The following is a 22067-nucleotide window of genomic DNA, read 5'->3' on the forward strand; positions in this document are numbered from 1 at the left end:
CTAACAAATACTTAGAATTTCGTGAAGCTACAAAATTACTAAGAATATTTGTAAAATTCTTTTTTTTTATTTTGTAGAGTACCTGGATTGATAGGAAATCAACAATATGAATTCAGAGTTTCAGCAGTCAATGCTGCAGGGCAAGGACCTTATAGCTCATCATCAGACGCCATTTGGTGTAGAGCACCTCCAAGTGCACCAAAAATAACTTCTGATTTAGCCATTCGTGATATGACTGTTATTGCTGGAGACGACTTTAAAATTACAGTTCCATTCACTGCTAATCCAAGGCCGAAACCATCATGGACCGTCAATAATAATGAAGTATTTCAAGATGATCGCATTAAATTTGAGACAACTGATTATTGTACAATTTATCACAATAAATGTGCCAAACGGTCTGAAACAGGATCTTATACTATTCAACTTACTAATTCTGAAGGAACAGACTCAGCAACTTGTCATGTAACAGTGGTCGACAAGCCAGGAATACCGGTTGGACCATTATCAGCTTATGATATTACACCTGATACATGTACATTATCATGGAAACCACCATTAGACGATGGTGGTTCTCCTATTACAAATTATGTTGTTGAAAAAATGGAACCAAGTGGTATATGGGTTAAAGTCAGCAGTTTTGTTCGTGGCTGTCATTATGATGTTATGGGCTTAGAACCTAATAGGAAGTATCATTTCCGCGTACGCGCTGAAAACCAATATGGTGTTGGAGAACCACTAGCAACTGATGAACCTGTCACTGCTTCATATCCGTTCACAGTTCCAGATCCACCAGGACAACCTAGAGTTATAGATTGGGATTCCGGAAACTGCACAGTTATGTGGGATAGACCACATTCAGATGGTGGTTCACGCATTCAAGGCTATAGGATCGAATATCGCGATGTTGCTGATGACACACATTGGAGCAGTGTTGAATGGCTCATTAAAGATACCAAATATCAGGTATACAATTTAATAAATGGTCATGAATATGAATTCCGCATAAAAGCAAAGAATGCAGCTGGTTTCAGTAAACCATCTCCACCTTCACTTAGATTCAAACTTAAAGGCAAATTCACAGTTCCCTCACCACCAGGAACACCTCAAGTTGTCAAAGTTGGCAAAAACTATGTCGACCTTAAATGGGAACCACCAGCACATGATGGTGGCTCACGTATTACTGGATATATTATTGAAAGACGTGACGTTGGTGGTGCAATTTGGGTTAAATGTAATGATTATAATGTGATGGACTTAGATTATACTGTACTTAATCTATTTGAAATGAACGAGTACGAATTCCGTGTATCTGCTGTTAATGCAGCTGGTAGATCAGAGCCAAGTCTTTGCACAATGCCAATTAAAGTATGTGAAGTTATTGGTGGGGAGAAACCAGATTGGGTAACTAGACTTAGAGATTGCGTAGCACCAATGGGTAAATATCATATGCTTTCATGTAAAGCAACAGGCAATCCTACACCAGCCGCCAGATGGTTAAAGAATGGAAGAGAAATAACATTAGGTGGACGTTATACAGCTGATGTCGATAAAGATGGTAATTTCAGATTACACATTCAAGACGTACAAGCTGGTGATGATGGTGATTACACTTGTGAAGCTCATAACTCGTTAGGATTCGTACATACGACAAGTCACGTTAAAGTAGGATCCCCTCCAATCATTAACAGAATACCAAATGAAGTATATTGGCCAGAAGGTGATAATACTAAAGTTAAAATATTTTATTCTGGCGATCAACCTATGGAAGTGACATTAAACAAAAATGGACATCCAGTTGCAGATTCAGCTCACATCAGAGTATCTGTATTTGACGATTATGTCGCCATTTATGTTAAAGATGTGAATAAAGATGATGGTGGTGTATACACTATTGAATTTAAAAACGACAGTGGTACTGCTAGTGGTGTTATTAACGCATATGTAACTGGGCTACCAGGACCACCAACAGGTCCAATGGGGGTATCAAGTATTACTCGTCATTCATGTACATTAAATTGGCGACCACCAACTGATAATGGAGGTCTTAAAATTAATCATTATGTTGTTGAGCGTAAGGATGTTTCACTAACACACTGGATAACTGTTAGCTCGACATGTAAAGATTTAAGTCATGTTGTACAAGGTTTAACAGAAAATCAAGAATATGTATTTCGTGTCATGGCCGTTAATGATAATGGAATGGGCCCACCATTAGAAGGTTTGAACCCAATACGTGCTAAAGCACCATTTGACCCACCATCACCACCTGGTGTACCAAAAGTATCTGAAGTTGGTGATGATTTTGTACATTTGGAATGGGAAAAACCAGAATCAGACGGTGGGGCTAGAATCCAAGGTTATTGGATTGATAAACGTGAAGTTGGCAGTAGTACATGGCAACGTGTTAATGCAGCAATATGCTTGCCAACTCAAATTAATTGTCCTAACTTAATAGAAGGTAGACAATACGAATTCCGTGTCTTTGCACAAAATGAAGCTGGCTTGTCCAAAGAATCACAAGCATCATCCAGCGTTAAAATTATTGATCCAAAAGCTGCCCAGCCGCCAATTATTGTTAAACCATTACGTGACGCTAATTGCATTGTGAATCATAATGCTGAATTCTCATGCGAAATAACTGGTGTACCTAAACCACATATAACATGGTATAAAGGGGCTAGAGAAATCACAAGTGGTTCAAAATATCGTATTACATCAGACGGTAATACTTATAAACTAACAATTATGGATATATTTGGTGAAGATGCTGATGAATATACATGTCGTGCAGTTAATAAAGGCGGTGTTAAATCAACTAAAGCTTCACTTGCTATAATGAGTAAGATTTATTTATTCAAAATATTTTTGCCTTAATACCTATTTTATTTTTACGTTACATAATTTATAAGTTTCATTTTTTTTTTCCATGTAAATAGCTGCACCGAAATTAAATGTACCGCCAAGATTCCGTGATACAGCCTACTTTGATAAAGGTGAAAACGTTGTTATCAAAATTCCATTTACTGGACATCCTAAACCTCGCATCACGTGGGTAAGAGAAGGTGAACAAATTGAATCTGGAGGTCACTATAATGTTGAAACAAAAGAACGTCATGCCGTATTGACTATACGTGATGGCTCTAAATTAGATTCAGGTCCATATAGAATAACTGCCGAAAATGAATTAGGATCTGATACAGCTATCATTAAAATACAAATTAGTGACCGTCCTGATCCACCACGTTTCCCATTAGTTGAGAATATTGGTACAGATTCATTGTCATTAAGCTGGAAAGCACCAGTTTGGGATGGTGGCAGTAATATTACAAATTATATGGTTGAAAAACGTGAACACCCATTATCCACATGGATACGAGTTGGTAATACACGTTTCACAACAATGGCTGTTACTAATTTGACCCCTGGAAAACAATATGAATTCCGAATTTATGCTGAAAACGTATATGGTCGTTCAGATCCATCAGAGATAAGTACATTAGTTGCAACAAAAGGTGTTCAAAAACGTAAAGATAAAGAACGCAAATATGAAGTTGATGAAACTGGCAAAAAAATACGTGGTAAAGCTGATGGACCTATCGGTGATTATGATTCTTATGTATTTGATATATATTCGAAATATGTGCCACAACCAGTTGAAATATCGCAAGATAGCGTATATGATAGATATGAGATATTAGAAGAAATCGGTACAGGGGCATTTGGCGTAGTACATCGTTGTCGCGAACGTGCCACTGGCAATATATTTGCGGCTAAATTTATACCCACAGCACATGCAATGGAAAAAGAATTAATTAGGAAAGAAATTGATATTATGAATCAATTGCATCACCAAAAATTGATCAATTTACATGATGCTTTCGAAGATGACGACGAAATGGTCTTAATATTTGAATTCCTATCAGGTGGTGAATTGTTTGAGCGTATCACAGCTGAGGGTTATTCTATGACTGAAGCTGAGGTTATTAATTATATGAGACAAGTATGCGAAGGTATACGTCATATGCATGAAAAGAATATTATACATTTGGATATTAAACCGGAAAATATAATGTGCCAAACAAGAAAGAGTACTAATGTAAAATTAATAGACTTTGGATTAGCAACAAAATTAGATCCGAATGAAGTTGTAAAAATATCCACTGGTACAGCGGAATTTGCCGCACCGGAAATAGTTAATCGTGAACCTGTTGGATTCTATACAGATATGTGGGCTGTTGGTGTGCTAGCATATGTTCTGTAAGTATTTATTTCATTAAGAATCAAAAAAATTCTATAAAAATTTAATTATCGATATTACGGAATTCAAAATCTTTAATTCTCTAATATCATAAAACATACAAACACTTATAGATTATACTTACTTATCCTAAATTTTATATTTTATAATTAAATGTTATTTATTAGTTATTTTATTGGTTATTGTTGTTTGAACATTGAGTTTTTAATTAATTTCTTTCTACTAATTTTTGGTTAAGACTAAGTGGTCTTTCACCATTTGCTGGTGACAACGACGTTGCTACATTGAAAAATGTTAAAGCATGTGATTGGGATTTCGATGAAGAAGCTTTCCGTCATATATCTGAAGAAGGAAGAGATTTTATCAGACGTTTGTTAATGGCTAACAAAGAGAAACGTATGACAGCACATGAATGTTTGTTGCATCCATGGTTAACTGGTGATCACAGTGATCGTACAGAACAAATAGCCAGAGAAAGATATTTGGCATTCCGTGATAAACTTCGCAAGAAATACGAAGACTTTAATAAATATCTTTTACCAATTGGACGTTTATCAGAATACTCATCATTACGTAAATTACTAATTGAAAAATACAAAATATATGATACATCATTTGATAGAAGACAAGCAGCACCAAGATTTGTTATTAGACCACAATCACAATTCTGTTATGAAGGTCAATCAGTTAAATTTTATTGTCGTGTTATTGGTATTGCGACACCAACGTTATATTGGTATCATAATAATCAAGAATTACGACAAAGTGTTAAATTTATGAAACGTTATGCTGGTGATGATTACTACTTTATTATTAATCGTGTTAAGTTACAAGATCGTGGTGAATATATAATAAGGGCTGAAAACCATTATGGTTCACGTGAAGAAGTTGTTTTCTTAAATGTACATCCATTACCAAAAGAAACACCGGTATATAAACCAGAAGAACAACCAATTAGAAGACGTGAACCATTACCATATCAATTTTGGCAAGAAGAATCCGAAACTGCACCCAGTTTTACATTCCTATTACGTCCACGTGTTATGCAGGCACGTGATACATGTAAATTGTTATGTTGTTTAAGTGGTAAACCAGTTCCAACCGTTAAATGGTACAAAGAAAATCGTGAATTGAATAAATATGAATATTCAATGACACATTCAGATGGTGTTGTTACAATGGAAATTGTTGATTGTAAACCATCTGATTCTGGTAAATATCGTTGTGTTGCTACTAATTGCCATGGTACTGATGAAACCGAATGCGTTGTTATTGTTGAAGGTATGCAAATTGAAATAAATTAATAATTCAATAATAATATACAATTTTTTTTATTTATATTAGTATATATACATATATATTTTTTTTTTTTGTATTTCATGATTATACTCTGATTTATATAAAGTAAAATATTTTTCAATATTTAAGAAAACAATTTTAAAAGAAAATAGATATATTTTTTTATGTAATAATATAATTTCAATAATTCTAAATGCTAATGAGATAAATAAAAAAATATTCAAATTTATTAAATTAGAAAGAAAACAAATTTATTCTGTTATCGTAACTTATTCAAAATTAATATTTGAAATGAGTGAAAGCAGATTCTAAAATTATAATAATTTTACAAAGCAAAGAATCATTATATTATTAATAGAAAGTTATTTAGTATTTGAATCTAAATTTCAATAACTTTTGAAATACTAATTTTAAATGTTGATGCTTATTATTGGATATACGGGTAGCTCCTACATAAAATAAGATAATCGTTCATGAAGATAATCGTAGGAAGTTCTCCTTTTCATTTTGTGAATGGATTCAATAATGAACAACATAATTTTAAAAAATAAAAAAAGATATTTTAAAATCAATTTATTGAATGAAACAAAAATAATATTTTATGTTAACAATTTAATTTTTATTTAAAACATATAAAAAAAGAAATATAAAAATTAATAATAATAATGATAATAATAATAATAATAATAAAATACAATAAAATTTAACAAAATTTTGTGTAAATTTTTTATAGGTGAATGGGTTACTCCTGAGCAGGCTCAACTTGCTCATAAGTTCTTATACTCTGGAGGTAAAATTAATAAATTAAAAAATTATAAAATTAAAAAGAGAAACACAAATTTTTTTGCCAAATTTAAATAAAAAATTAATTAATGTCTGTTTATCTGTCTGTCTCCACTATTTGTTTTTTTTCTCAAATTTTGCCTTTTATGTATTTACTCTAATTGTCTAAAACGAAATGTAAATTATTATTAAAATTTTTAAAATAAAAAATTTAAAAAAAAAATACAACACACTTTTCCATAAAATAATAAACACTAAACATAAATTAAAAGTAATTTTAATCCTAATTAAATTAGAAAAATAATCTATATATAGATATTCAATTAAAAGAATTAATTATAATATCCATCTTAATCACCTTAATTCCTTAATAAAAATATAACTTTCAAACAAAACATTAAAAATTCCAAAAAAAAAATTATATTACATAATAAATCATGAAATGTAATGAAAAGTTACAAGATTTATTTCAAATAAAAAAAACTTAACAAAAGCAAAGAAATACAAACAAGTATTATATATCGCATTTTCCTAAAACATTTGTATTTTAATACAAAACATATACATTAATTTCACATTTTAGAACATTATATTCTCCTATTTATTAAATTTTTCTATTCATATGTTGTTTAATATATATTTTAAATATTTTATTTGAAAAGAAAGTATTTAAATTTTTACTGTTTTAATTTATTAGCTTACATAGTTTTTACAATTTTACAATCTTTAATTTAATATTTACTATTATTTACAATACGAGTTTTTTAATGAAAAAGATTTCTAAGAAATAAGCTTGCACATTATAAAACGGTTTACATTAATTTCCACACACATATTGAATTTTTAAATTTTAGTTTATAGTCATTGCAAATGACTTAGGTTTTTTTAATCGATTTAGTATAAAATTGTAACTAAACTTTTAAATATATTATTAACATTTATTCAATACAAATATTAATGTTTTATATTTATTTTTTCCTTATATGATCAAATAATTTCAACTCTTTAATATTTTATGTAGTAATAATAATAATAAAATTGCATGATGTTTAAGTTACCAAAAAAAATTTACGAAAAACAAAAAAAAAACTTAATTTACATTAAAAGAATAATAAAGAGTTTTTAACTCAAGTTTAGAATTCAAGTTTCTAAAGTTAGAATTGCAAAATTTTGAAATATTCGAGTACAAACTAAAGATAGAGCTACAAATTAAAACAAATTGTAGTTCCAACTTTAAAAGCGGTGAATTTTTAAAATCTCTATGAAATTAGAAGATCTCATTATATGTAATGTAATGTAAAAACAAAAATAAAATTTATTGTTCTTATAATATTCCATAAGTATTAAAATTATATTTAATATTTTTGCCTAAATTTTTGTTAATTTAATTAAAGTTATCTGTCTTATTGCATATACATGTATGTACTTCTGTACAAGAAGTATTAGCTCTATTGAAGAATATTTAGAATATTTAGTATTGATTGCAAAATGGAAAAATTTATTCATAAAATTTCTTATTGAGTGATTATTAAAACTTGGATCCCAAATTCCCATTTTGTATGCTTGAGAATTTTCATTTCATTTTGTGTAAATATATACTTGTGTATTCCATAATAGTGGCTAATAATTGTTATTTGTTCAAAAAGGAACCTTCCTTTCGCTCCCCCCTCCAACTCTAGCCTTTAGGGTTCTCTTTTCATTTTATCATAGTTTATAAATTATAATTTTAGTTATTGTAGATTTATAGAATATTATCATATTTTTGTGCATACATACTTAAAATTAAATATTATGCTTAAAAAACAAAAATGAAATATTACAAAATCAAAGAACGAATATACAATAGTAGTAGTAAGCCGATAAAATAAAAGAAACTGAAAAATATCTTATTTATAATATAATTGCATGATTGTGCATTTTAACCTCGTCCCTTTTTTCGTTCCTCTATCCAACAACAACTTAACATGAAAATATTCAATCACTCAATATTTCTTCTCACTTGCTTAATAAAAAAGAAGGGAGTTGGTTTATAAAATCAGGGTATTAAATATTTTACATCATTTTTGTTAAATTATCGACTTACCTCTATTTTATTAATATTAATTAATGAGTTTGGAAATTTAAAATATATTTTTTTTTAATAAAAATATTTTGATTTTTAAATTTTAAGCATGTCTTAAATAAATTAATACTTAAATTTTATATTTATTTAATAATAATATAAAAAAAACTAATTCAAAATATAAAATTTAATTCTTTTTATTCTTAAGTTTTTAAACAAACTAATAATAACAATTTTTATATAATATAGGATGTAAATATTTTAAAAATGTTATTGTAATTTTTTAAGTGAATTTTATTGAAATATAAAAATATGCAAATAAAAAAAATAGAACTAAAAAATGGTGTATAAAAAAATTATAATAATAAAATATTTTTGGCGTATTTTTTATATATATATATATATATTTTTTACCCCTTAGATAATTAAAATATCAAAATTTTCAAATTAATTAATGTAATTCCTTTTAGTTATCTGGTTTTCTTTTATAATCAAATAAATATTTTTAAAGTTTTAAAATTAAATGAAAGAAAAAAATTAAATAATCAAATTTTGCATAAATGTTACACTCTTTTTTTAGCATCTTTTATGAAATTTAGTTTAGTAGTAAAGTATTATTTAGTTTGTTTTATTTTTTTAATTATTTTCCTTGATAATATTGATTTGATTTACATGCTAGTTTATAATTCAAATGCTCTCTGTATATACTCATATATGTATATTTTTATTTAATTACAAAAAAATTATACCCCATTTTTGTTTCCAAGTTTTTTTTGTTCATTTTATCTTTAATTTTACTTTTTATTGATTAATTTTATTAATATTAATGTATGTTTTTTTCCATTTATTTCGAAAATATTTTTAATAATTTTATATGTATGTATATATATACATATGTATACAAATAGATCGCAAATATATTGAACAACCTTTGAAGCCAGCTCCACCACCAATAATAACAAGAACACTAGTGACAAAGAATCAAGAAGGTACATCGTCACCTAGCAAGGTAAGTGTAATAATAATAAATAATATACCTATACATAAGTTTGTTAGCGACAACAATTCAAAACATATTTATAAAAATTGTTACAGGTATATTCAAATTGTTACAATTGTTACAACTGTATATTCACAAATTGTTACAGGTAATCAAATAACTAAAGTTATTTGATTACCTGTAGCAATTTTTGCATTTTCATTAGTTTGTTAAATTTTTAATGTAGAAGTAAAATTAAAAACAATTAATTTTTTTTCGGTATTAAATATTAATTTTATTTTCTCATTCCATTCTAATCTATGTACAATTAAAATTACTCTCAATATATTATTTTTATGATCCAATCTGGATTGAAAAAATCAAATACCTTTACATAAAAAAAAAATTTTTTTTATATATAGACTGTAAATAAAGACTCAAGTTCCTCAAGCATTTCCGACAGTAGCAATAAGAAAAGATATGGAAGATTAAACTCAAATGTTAATGGTAATAGATCAAGAAGTGCGACAAAAGAATTAATACGTAAGTTGATTTTTTTTTCATTAAAAAAATAATAATTTTCTTTTTTCTTGTAATTTGTATTTATATTATTTATAAACATATATGTTTTTTTAGATCCACCCGATGATGCATCAATGGTTAAACCAGAATTTACAAAACAATTACAAGATGTAACAATATTAGATGGAGAACAATTGTTATTAAGTTGTATTGTAAAAGGTGATCCGGAACCGCAAATAACATGGCATAAAAATGGTAAAGCGATATCATCATCTGAAGTTGTAGATCTTAAATATAAAAATGGTATTGCAACATTAACAATACATGAAGTTTTCCCAGAAGATGAAGGTGTATATACTTGTACAGCAACAAATTCAATGGGTTCAATTGAAACAAAATCAAAATTAACAATTAAACGTAAGTTTTTTTTAATTTTTAATTATTTTTTATGATTATTTTTTATAACAATATCTATTTTTTTTTTGTTATTTTAAATGTAGCAATGGCAAAAGATTCAACAAAACGTCAAACAGGTGCTGATAAACCACCAAAAATTGTTAGCCATTTAGAATCACGTTTTGTTAAAGATGGTGAATGTGTTACATTAGCATGCCGTATTATTGGTGCTGAACGTTTTGATGTTGTATGGTTACATAATAATAAAGAAATTAAACCATCAAAAGATTTTCAATATACAAATGAAGCAAATATATATAAATTACAAATAGCAGAAATATTCCCAGAAGATTCTGGTACATACACATGTGAAGCATTTAATGATGCTGGTGAATCGTTCAGTACATGTACAATAAATGTATTAGTACCTGGTGAAGATGCTAAACAACCACAATTTATCAAATTTCCAACATCTGTAACATGTATTGAAAAAGAGAAAGCAACATTTGAATGTGAATTAAGTGAGGAACCACTACAATTAACATGGTTAAAAGATGGTAAACAAATTGATGAAACAAGTCAACGTTATAAATTCTTAAAGGATAATAGTAAATATAAATTTGAAATCATCAAATGTGAAATGACAGATGTTGGACAATATCAAGCTAAAGCAATTGGTAAAAAAGGTGAAACTTTTGCTTCATTTTCAATAAATGTTTATACGACTGATTCATAAAAAATTTTTTTTTATATGAAAATAATAAAAATATTTATATATATATAAAAAATATATGTATATGTACATTTATATGTATACATATATATAATTGTTGTATTAAAAAAAACCAATTTAATTTAATTAAAGAAAGTTAATAGTTAATATAAAAAATAACACATATTTAAATATATAAAAAAAAAACAAAAAAAAAAGAAAATAGCTTAAATTTTTAAAATTTATTGTAAAATAACTTAAAATTACACTCTTTTTTCTTTTTCTATGTATACAAAACTAAACAAAACAAAAATTATATAATATGTTATATATATAAATTTATCTCTATTTCTGTTTATATTTTCCCATATGATTCTGTCTCCTTCCCCTTCTATCTCTCTATTCTTCATTTCGAATTTAATTTATTTGTTTAATTACCCATTTTTATATTTTTCAAAATTTCCATATTTAATATTCCACCCACTTCCTTTCACCTTTTCCTCCCTTTATTTTATTAATTCTTTTTTTTACACAATACATACTCATATTACTACTATATATGAAATAGGGATACAATTTTTGATACAAAAAAAAAAAAAAATGAAAAAAAAAATTTTTAATTAATTAGTCCATTCAAAAGAAAAAAAATGTACACAATATTACATGAAACAAACAAAAAAATTTTGACACTAATGGCAAGAATACTTTACACTCATATTATTTATTATTGTTAATTTACTATAACTGTGTTTTGTGTGATAATAAAATTCAAATATATTTCATATAATTGTATTTATTGCATAATATGATAAGTTATGTAATCTGAAAAATAAACAATTACACACAAAATTGAGCTTTGTAAATTTTATGTGAATCAAACATCAAAAACAAATTATAAATAATATGTAATTAATTATATTAATATGATTCTAATTTGGTATATCTAAAAAAAATTAATAATGTTATATATATACCATGTGATATATATAAATACATATACGAAAAAAAATTGAAATTTGAAAGAAAAATTTCATATTATTTTGACTGTAAAAAGAAAAAATTTTTTTCCTTTTTTTTTTTGTTTTTTTTTTTTGCTTATTTCATATACAATTAATATATCGTGAACATTATATATATATATATTATTTTAAAAAATCATTGCAATTACCATCAGTACAGAAAACCCTTTTCTGTTCGCGTGTGTCTGCAATTTATAATGGTTATATAATTATTATATTTGTAAGTAGAACTCTTTCTCTAGAAATATTTTTTTTTATAGTTTTGTCTAAAAATATCAAGACAAGCTCATTACTAAAAAAGATTTAATTATTTAATTTTATTCCAACATTTGAATTAAAAAGAAATTTATTTTAAAATTATACACACGTAATATTTAATTATATAATAATTATCAAATATTGTATATGAAAATAAATAAAAAAAGAAAAGAAAAAAAAGTAAAACACCTTGTCCTCTCGTCGGTAAAATAAAAGTTATTTACAACTTTAATTATTTTGTAAATTTATAAAAACAAAGAGAAATACATATGTATATTTTTATATTTATTAATATGTATATGTATATATTTATACGTTATTTTTATGAAAAAAACAAAAAAACCGGTTATATAAAAATAACACAAAAAAAAAACTCGAATTTATAATTTTAATCGACCTGTCGTTCTTTATTTTCATTCGGCAAAAGAAAACATCAAACGAAATACAATACAAACAACAAAACATAATTACACGTTCAATTTTTTATTATATAAAAAAAAGAGAAAGAACGAAATTAAAATAAAAAATAAACCGACAGGATTTTTTTTTTAAATCAATAAATAAAGTATTTATAGACAACATTACTGATATTTAAAAAAATTTACTCAAAATTAAAAAAAAAAAAATAGTCAAATAATTATCTTTTTTTTTGTACAAACAACTTTTTTACCTCTTTCTATTTTACTCTTCTTTTTCACTATCAACTTCCACAAATTTTATTTTCAAAATTTCATTTTGATATCGTGTCCTTATATAATTTTCAAATCGCAATTTGTTCATTAAAAATATTCAGCAAAAAAAGAAAAAAAAAATGAAAAAAGAAAGCAGCATCCTCAACTAAAAATTAAAATCAACAACAACAGCATCTTTCTTTTGATTTTTTTTATTCATTGTTTTATATATTACTATAAAGAACAATTGCATGAATAAATAAAAAATGACAAAAATATTGTGTGATTTTTGCTCTAATTTTGTGAATTCTAAAAATCCATTTAATTCTTGAGTAAATTTTTAGCGTACCGTTATTTATAGTTTTAAAAAAAAGTAAATGAAAAAATAGAAAAATGAATGATTTTACGAATACAAAAAAAAAAAAAACAAAAAGTGGAAGAAAAGAAAATTAAAAAATCAATAAACAAAATTTTGATTAAGAATACAAAATGTTTATATTTGTTTCTCAAATAAAAAAAACTCCAGTGCAAGTTAAAAAAAAAAGAAATTAACATAAATAACGAAAAAAAACTTAAATTTCAATTTGAAATAAAAAAAATTAGAAAATAAAACAAAAATAAAAAAATATGAAATTTAATAACATACACTAACTACAAAAGAAGATGAAAAAAAAATATTGACAATTAAACAATTTATTCTTTTCTTTCCAACTACACAAAAACAGCACATAAAAACTTTTTCAAATAATTTTGAAAATAAACGAAATAAAAAAAACCACTTTTTATTTAATTAAATGAATTTTAAATTTCATTTTATTTTTGTAAAACATCGAAAGAAATAAAAAAATATAGGTGAAAATTTTATAATTTTTTATAATTATTAAAATATTTTTTGTGTGTCTTTTCTTTAAACGTACAATCTGTACCCTGCAGTTAGTACTTTCATTTGTTATAATAATTTCTAGATGAGCATAAAATTTCAAAATATAAAACTTATAAAAATTATTCCTTTATTTATTGGAGAGGAATTGAAAATGAAAATAAAATAAAAAAAAACCAAAAAAAAAAGGCAATTAGAAAATTTTAAAAATAAGATGGTGACTTATTTATATTCTAATGCTATTTTTTTTATATTTTTATAATTGTTGTATATTTGACAACAAGAAACCAGTGGAAGAAAAAATAATATCTCATTTTATTTTCTTCAATTACAAGTTTCAATTAAATAATTAAACTTATACATTTTCAATTTTTTTCATAATATAAAAGAGCAACTAATGACCAATATTTCCTTCTTTTATTATAATTAACTAATATTTTTTTTATTTCAATCGGTGTATTTGCTATTTATTAAATAATAATTTCAATATTGCTTATTAATTTATATTTATTTATTTTTATTTGATTTAATTATTTAAAAAATACGAAACATTTTTTCTCTAAAACATACATGTGTAATACATATCTATCTATAAATATGTATGTATATAAAAAATTATTTATACAATATTAAAAAATATAATATTACAAATTAAAGAATTATATAAAAAAATAAAAAAAAAAATAAAAAAATATACATTTACGACAACTATAAGTAGAGTATATTATGTTTATGTAATGTTGTATATTTAAATTTGTATATCTAAAGAAGAAACAAATTTATAGACAAAAAAAAAATTGTAAAACAGTTTCTGTAATTTATTTATTTCTAAAAAAAAAAAATAAAAAAACTATATGTATATTAAAGAAAAATAAAAATCTAAAAAAAAATCTTTTAATTATCTATTCACTTTAGTACAGCTCATACAAGTTTGTTCTTAAAGATCACAAGCGATATAGCAATATAGTGAATGATAGCAATGTTGAATTTACGTTATATTTTTCTATTATTGATTGATCCACAGATCAAAACAGCTGTAATTTACATAAATCGAATATCAATCAAAAAATTACAAGAAAGCATACAAGTATTGCGATTGATCAGAAAATTAGTCAGTTAATCAAAATTCAAACAAGATGCTTTTGAATCCTTCAGAGGAGTCCAAGAATTAAGAGGAGCTGTTTATTTTTGGAAAAACTTTCTTTCAAGTGATTTGTCGAGGTTCAACAATTTTTTTTTCACTAATTACTAATGATAGTCTTTCAATATAAATTTCATGATAAAATAGTTATTTTCTTAAAAAAAAAAATTAGTTTATGAAAGCTAAACAATTTATAATTCTTTTTGCTTTTATAAATTAAAATAAACAATATGAATTAAAATTCTTTTTAAAAGAAAAAACCCCAATTTTTTTGTGAAATGTTAACAAAAAAATATTTATTTCATACAGAATATTCAAAAATTCAATTTTTACAAAAAACTTTTAAAATTAATTATAAATGATATTAAAACAAAAAAAGTCTGATTTTATTTTTACGTATGGTATTTTCGCCAAAAAAAAAAGAAAATATTAATTTTCATCTTGACTGCTCTCATCAGATGTTTTCGGTTCCGAATTTTTTGACTTGTGGTTATTAATTTTAGTTTAAATTTAATTTCATTATTTTTTCAATGTTTTGATATAAAAATATACCAAAAAGAATTTTTTCGTACTGTATGAATGTTGTATATGCAATATTTTTATATAATCTTTTTTTATAATATTTTTTATTATTATCATTTGAAATATAATAATCATTTAAAAATTTTTTAATATTACAAATTTTTTCAGTATAATTTTCATTTAATAATTTTTCATTATCATTAAATTTTATTATATTATATTTTGATATAATAATATCATTATCATTTATATTATATTCAATTGTTTTATATGTTATTTTATTAACAAAATCATTATTATCATTATTTATGATATTTGAATTAATTATTTTATTATATAAGTTTATAAAATGTGTTGCAATAAATATTACTGGACAATTATTTATTGATTTTAAATTAAAATAATTAATAATTGAACATAATAATGATTCACCTTCATCTGGTATTGTACCATTACCAAATTCATCAATAATAATTAATGATTTTGATGTTGAATTAATAATAATATTATTTATTTGTTTTAAATCATTTAAAAATGATGAATTTTCGCAATAAATTGATTCAATTTGATATCTACATGTATATATATAATCAAATAATTTTATATTACATATATCAGCTGATATATTACAACCAATATGTGTCATATATATAATTAATAGTAAATGTTTTAAATAAAATGTTTTACCGCATCCATTTGGTGCTAATAATATTGTTATTAAATTATTATTATTATTATTATTATTATTATTATTATTATTATTATTATTATTATTATTATTATTATTATTATTATTATTATTGTTATTACTGCTTATATTTGTATTATATTTTATTATTTTATTAATATCATTATTATTTTTGTTATTATTATTGTAATTATAATTATATTTTTTTTGTAAATTAAAATTTTTATATAAAAAATTCCAACCATTTTCAATATTAAGTATATTATTATTTGCATCATCAGTTAATTTCGGTCTATTTAATGAATTATCAACGGTTATTTTTGTAAATGATATTATTATATCTAATCTACCAATAATATCAATTATATTTTGTATATATGGTAAATTATTATATATATATATTAATATACGTTGAGCTACACGATATTCATGCTCTTCAATATCTGGCCATATTTTACCTAAAATAAAAAAAAAAAACAAAAAAGAAATATTTACAATAAAAACTCAAAGTGAATATTTAAATATCATGATCAGAAAATTAATATTTTGCTTACTATCTATCATTCATGATCACCTTTTACTTTCATTAAAATTAAAATTGTCAAAAAGGATCAAAATAAAACATATTTGTAACAAACTACTTATCATATCTGTAGGCCTGGTATTTTATTTGAAAAATAATGAAATATAAATTGACTTTCAAAACATTCTGTCAAGACATTATTGTGAAACCTCGACAGTAAATATTTTGACAAAAATGTCGTAACAGTAAATGTCTTTTTTGAAATAAATGATAATTCATAGTGCTTGGTTTTTGTTTTTAAGTGTAGGCAGATTATACAAACTATATAAAAAGCAAATTGAATTTAATTGAGGCAATTAAAAAGGCATCTGTGTTAGTCCTAGTAGAATAAAAAACATTGACACCAACAGAACAAGGGGTAATAAATAAACTAAATCTCAACGCTTCGTGTTAGGAAACCTCAGGTGCCATAAACAAACGATGATGTTTTTAGTCTGAGAGCAATAGAAGGATACTTTGCCGCAGAACCAACTCCCAACCAAATTGCAATAGATGACAAAATCATTGAGAAATAGGTAACCAATTTGGAAGTTACCGAGAAGCGGTCTACAAGAAAAAGAAAAGAAAGTGAAAATTCAAAAAACTGCTTGATTGAAAAGCAAATAAAAATACAGCAAGATTTTTACGAGAAAATTACCGAAATATTAATAAAAGGCAACGAAACGGCTAATGAACTAACAAGATATGCGAGAAAAATTTATGAACTAAAAAAAGAAGAGGTGCAAAAAAAATTGCAATCACAGAAAAATCCAAGAATTACGAAGACATGGCTCGACATGTTTTTTTTAGAAATGAAAAGGAAAAAATTAGCACTAAAAGAAAGGTGAGCATTAAATACATTGATAATATATAAACTTAATTAAGGTGACTTAAATGTACATATGTAGTGAACTTTCCACGTCAATTGTCACTACATCTAAGTCATTTAGGCACGTCAATTGTCACCATCTAAGTCATTTAATTACATAACGTCATTTACTTATACTGTGATTTCACAACACTTTGTGTGTATGCATATGTATGTGAATCATGTGAGGTCTCATCTTATGATCACAAATCTAAAAAGCAATAACAAACTAAAAGCATGAAATAAAATTAGGAAACAATAATTTAATCTTACCCCCATTGCATTAATGCTATGTTTCTTCCAAAATATAAATGCTCGTCTTCAACAGGTTTAATTATTAAATCAATTCAAACACACTAAATTACAGTCCAAAACGCTAAATATAACATAGAAAAATGTCCAAGAATTTGTGTTTTTAAGTGAATTGTAAATAAAATGATGCCCAGATTAATTCACATTATGTGAAAATATTTAAAACAAATAGAAAAACTGAAAACAATGACAACTATAAATCGTAACTGATAACTATTTCAACGGGCACATTCTAAAAACAAATGCGTTTACATTCAATAGTTCTGTAAAAAAAAATTGCCAACAGATGTCGTAAGCAAAAATATTCATGCTTAAAAAGATTAGAATTGTTCCCCCGCATTTTTTGTAATTTTTTTATCAAATTTTATGATAAATTTTATGATTTTGAATTGAATGACTAGTGAAATTGAATGAAATTAGATTACGTTGATTTCGAGAATTACGTGATTTTAAGAGAGTTTTTACTAGGCGAGTCAAATATGTATAAGTATATGGAAATTTATCTTTGTATACTTCTATACAAAAATTGCGTGTTTGACTGTAATTGCGGAATTTAATATTATATTGCACTTTCAAAATAAAAATTTAGTTAAAAGCAATTGACTTTGAAAGTTTATATTTCTCTTTAAAAGATGTTTAGTTCTTAAAACAGAAAAAAAAAATTTTTTTTTCTAATAATTATTGTTTATTTTTAGGCTGCTTTACATCCAAAATTAATAATTTCAATTTCCCTAAACTTATGCAAACAAAATCTTAAGAAAAATTTCTACTTTCGCTTATCAAAGACTCAGAGTAAAATTTTATTAAAATCTAGTATAAAATTTTTCGTCGTAAAAGAAACAGTACACATAATTATGTGTTTCCCATTTTTTTAGCGACATCTACTGACCTTAAATCAAAGGTCTATAAAAGTTAACCAATTGTTAATATACGATTTATTATTAAGGAGGGGATATAAAGAAAGATGAAATAAAAATGAAATTATCAAAACATTTTTTTTTCTCTAAAAATCTGGTTTTTGTATGACGTACACTTTTCCTTTTTTTCTGTTTTTAGATTTTTATATTTTGATGTATGACAGAAATTAAAATTGAAATCTGGAGGAGATTTCAACAAAGCTCAATAGATGGGTCTGGCAAAAATTTCAAATTATCGGACATCAAATCAAAATATGTATATAGCTACTTACCAAACATGTGATTTAATTTCTCACAATACTCTGTTTTAAAAAAATATTTATTATCCCAATTAAAAAAATATTTAATTGTTTTAGTTTCAACAATATTAAATGGAAATAATATACCATCATATTGTATGCATAATACAAAACCGATTTCTGGTACATAATAGCCATCGATTTCATTAAATATTATTGGTATATTTTCACTTTCTTTTTCAATATTATATTTTAATTCATCTTTAATATTATACAATTGAAGTTTTTTTTTATCTAATATACTATCAACACCACATTTAACAACAAATTTATTCATATAGATTTTCATTTGATCTAAATCTATTATATTTTCAATTATATATAGTGATTTTTCAATACATTCATAATTTAAATTTGATATTAAATTAATTATTGTTTTATTATCATTATTTCTATTATTCTTATTTAATAACAATAAATTGTTACAATATTGAATTAATTTATATATAAAATATAATGATTTTTTTAATTTTATCCATTCATTAACATTATTATAATTTAATAATAATGTTTTAATATTAATATTAATGTCATTAATATATTTTAAATATAATTTTATATTATTAATTATATTTATTTTATTATTACTATAACGTAAAAAATCAATTGTATTTAAGTTAATATTAATATCATAATTATTACTGTATGGTTGATTTAATAATAATTTTAAATTTTTATAGCCATTATTTGTATAACATAAATTTAATATATAAAATAATGAATATTTATTATATTTTTTTAATTTGTTACTATTATTGTTATAATAATTATTGTTATTATTATATAATTTATATGATGATAAATAATCAATTTTATTAAAAATTTGTATATAATCAATTGTTATATCATTAATAATCAAATATGATTTTAAATTAAATGTACGAATATTTGTTATTATACTGAAATTATTATAATTTTTATTATTATTGAAATTTTTATAATTTATATTCAAATAATTTATTAAATTTCCAAGTGAATTGACAACTGAAGGAACTTCTAGTGGAAAAATACTAAAATTTGAAAAAAAAAATATATGTATATATGATAATATAAAAATCTGTTTAATTTAAAATTATCAAAATAAAATGGCAAATGAAAAAAATAATTAATTCCTCCACGTAATATGGAGGAATAATAAGTATTCTATTATATTTGAACACAACACAAATTTTGATATTAAATTTTAAAATTGATCAAATTAATATTGCATTGCAAAAATAAAATTTTAGTTTAAAGCCTGAAAGCTTATAACATTCTTGCATTAATTATATGAATTGTAATCACTGAATAGTATTTAAAACATTCACTCCAATTAGAGTTTCACTCCAATTATAAAGTTTTAAGGAGTTGCGAATTTATATACTTACCTTTCAAGTAAAATTTTCTTTTCATCATTTGTAATATCATCTCTTATATTACCTGGTAATTTAATATTTAATATTAATTCACGATTTTTGTATAAAATTTTTTTATTAATTGGTATTATAATTATATTATTCATTTTTGAATCACTTTCATTTATATTAATATCATATTGTATATTATCATTAATATTATTATTATTATACTGTTCCATTAAAAATTTAATATTTTTTAATAAAGCATTATTATTTAAATTGTAATAACAACTAAGTAATATAATATCTGGTTTTAAAAAACGAAAAATATTTGTTAAATTATTGAAATTTGGTTTTAAATCAATAATTGGTTTAGCAATTGTTATTTCCATTTTATTAATATCATAATATGTAAATCCAATTAAATTATCTTCATAACTAATTGATAAAATATATTTAAAATTTTTTGGTGAAATAGAAGATAATAATAATGGTGACGATGATGATGATAATGGTAAAACTTCAATTCCAATTTTATTATTTGACTTGTAAGCTGCTGCCATTTTTAATATTTTTTACACATGCATATAAATATATGTATATGTAAAAGTGAGAAAGTAATATTTTATTATTTTTTAAATTTAAAAAAATGGTAAAATAAAACAGTTGTTCACCTCATCTCAATTTTAATTACATACTGATATTACCTTCTTTTTCACATACATATCGTCGGCAAAACTGTGATACCACGTAAGTGCAAATATTTCCAAAAGTACTTTACCAATTTTCTGTTTAGGAAATGTCAAACAATCCATCTTTTAAATTTATGAAAATATGAAAATTATTTAAAGAATATGTAATTATTTATTAGTTTTTACTGTTTCGTAAATTTTAAAGATTGACTGTTTGAGATTTCATAAACAGAAAATTGATAAAGTACTTTTGGAAATATTTGCACTTACGAGGTATCACAGTTTTGCCGACGATATGTAATATACATAATATTTATAGAATAGTATTGTCAATTAACAGTATGTATTTGATTTAAAAGCAGCGTTGCCAAATAAAAATGGCAAATTATTCGAAATCAGCCACAATCTAGAATTTCCGAAATTGGAACCTATAAATAATTATGTTTTTTTTTTCCATCTTGTTTACCACCAAAGTAGTAGTTAGTTCTCCTTCGGAACGTGGTTAAAGTTTAATTAAATACTTATTGTAACATAAAAAACCATGATTATTATATAATCTATCTAAATATATTTATACTAAAAATTACGATAATAACCAAAGTGTTGCAGCACTGAAATATTTTCATATATTATAAGCAAAGACACATATATTACTAGTGTAAGTTTTTTCATCAGAAAAGAAACTGTTCGTGTATGCGAGTATAAACAGTATGTGTTTTCCATTTTTTAGCGACATCTACATATATAGCAGTTAACAATTGGTGTTTTACAAGAAGACGAAATAAAATATAAACAAAATTAATGTCTTTATATCTAACAAGTCCCAATACTCAATTTTTTGTACGAAATATTACGAATTTTTGGCTTCGTTGCTGGTTTTTTCTTTA

The 22067-nt window shown here is 24.0% G+C and overlaps 1 protein-coding gene across 43 annotated transcripts in view; it reads left to right on the forward strand.

Annotated features, from left to right (window-relative positions):
• Positions 1-14132, forward strand: part of LOC129614672 (twitchin) — a 137914-nt gene extending 123782 nt beyond the window's left edge. For 41 of the 43 annotated variants that reach the window (XM_055529437.1, XM_055529438.1, XM_055529435.1 and 38 more), the window contains 8 exons: positions 78-2842; positions 2940-4260; positions 4500-5542; positions 6294-6350; positions 9314-9414; positions 9807-9927; positions 10021-10323; positions 10407-14132. In XM_055529437.1, the coding sequence (XP_055385412.1) occupies positions 78-2842; positions 2940-4260; positions 4500-5542; positions 6294-6350; positions 9314-9414; positions 9807-9927; positions 10021-10323; positions 10407-11038 (6343 nt within the window). In that variant the 3' untranslated portion in view covers positions 11039-14132. The remainder of the gene's footprint in view (positions 1-77; positions 2843-2939; positions 4261-4499; positions 5543-6293; positions 6351-9313; positions 9415-9806; positions 9928-10020; positions 10324-10406) is intronic. The other 2 variants (XM_055529444.1, XM_055529475.1) reach the window with 1 other exon arrangement.
• The last annotated feature ends 7935 nt before the right edge of the window (positions 14133-22067 follow it).

The sequence above is a fragment of the Condylostylus longicornis genome, unplaced genomic scaffold (genome assembly GCF_029603195.1).
Source record: "Condylostylus longicornis isolate FDR11 unplaced genomic scaffold, ASM2960319v2 ptg000116l, whole genome shotgun sequence".
In the NCBI taxonomy this organism is placed as follows: domain Eukaryota; kingdom Metazoa; phylum Arthropoda; class Insecta; order Diptera; family Dolichopodidae; genus Condylostylus; species Condylostylus longicornis.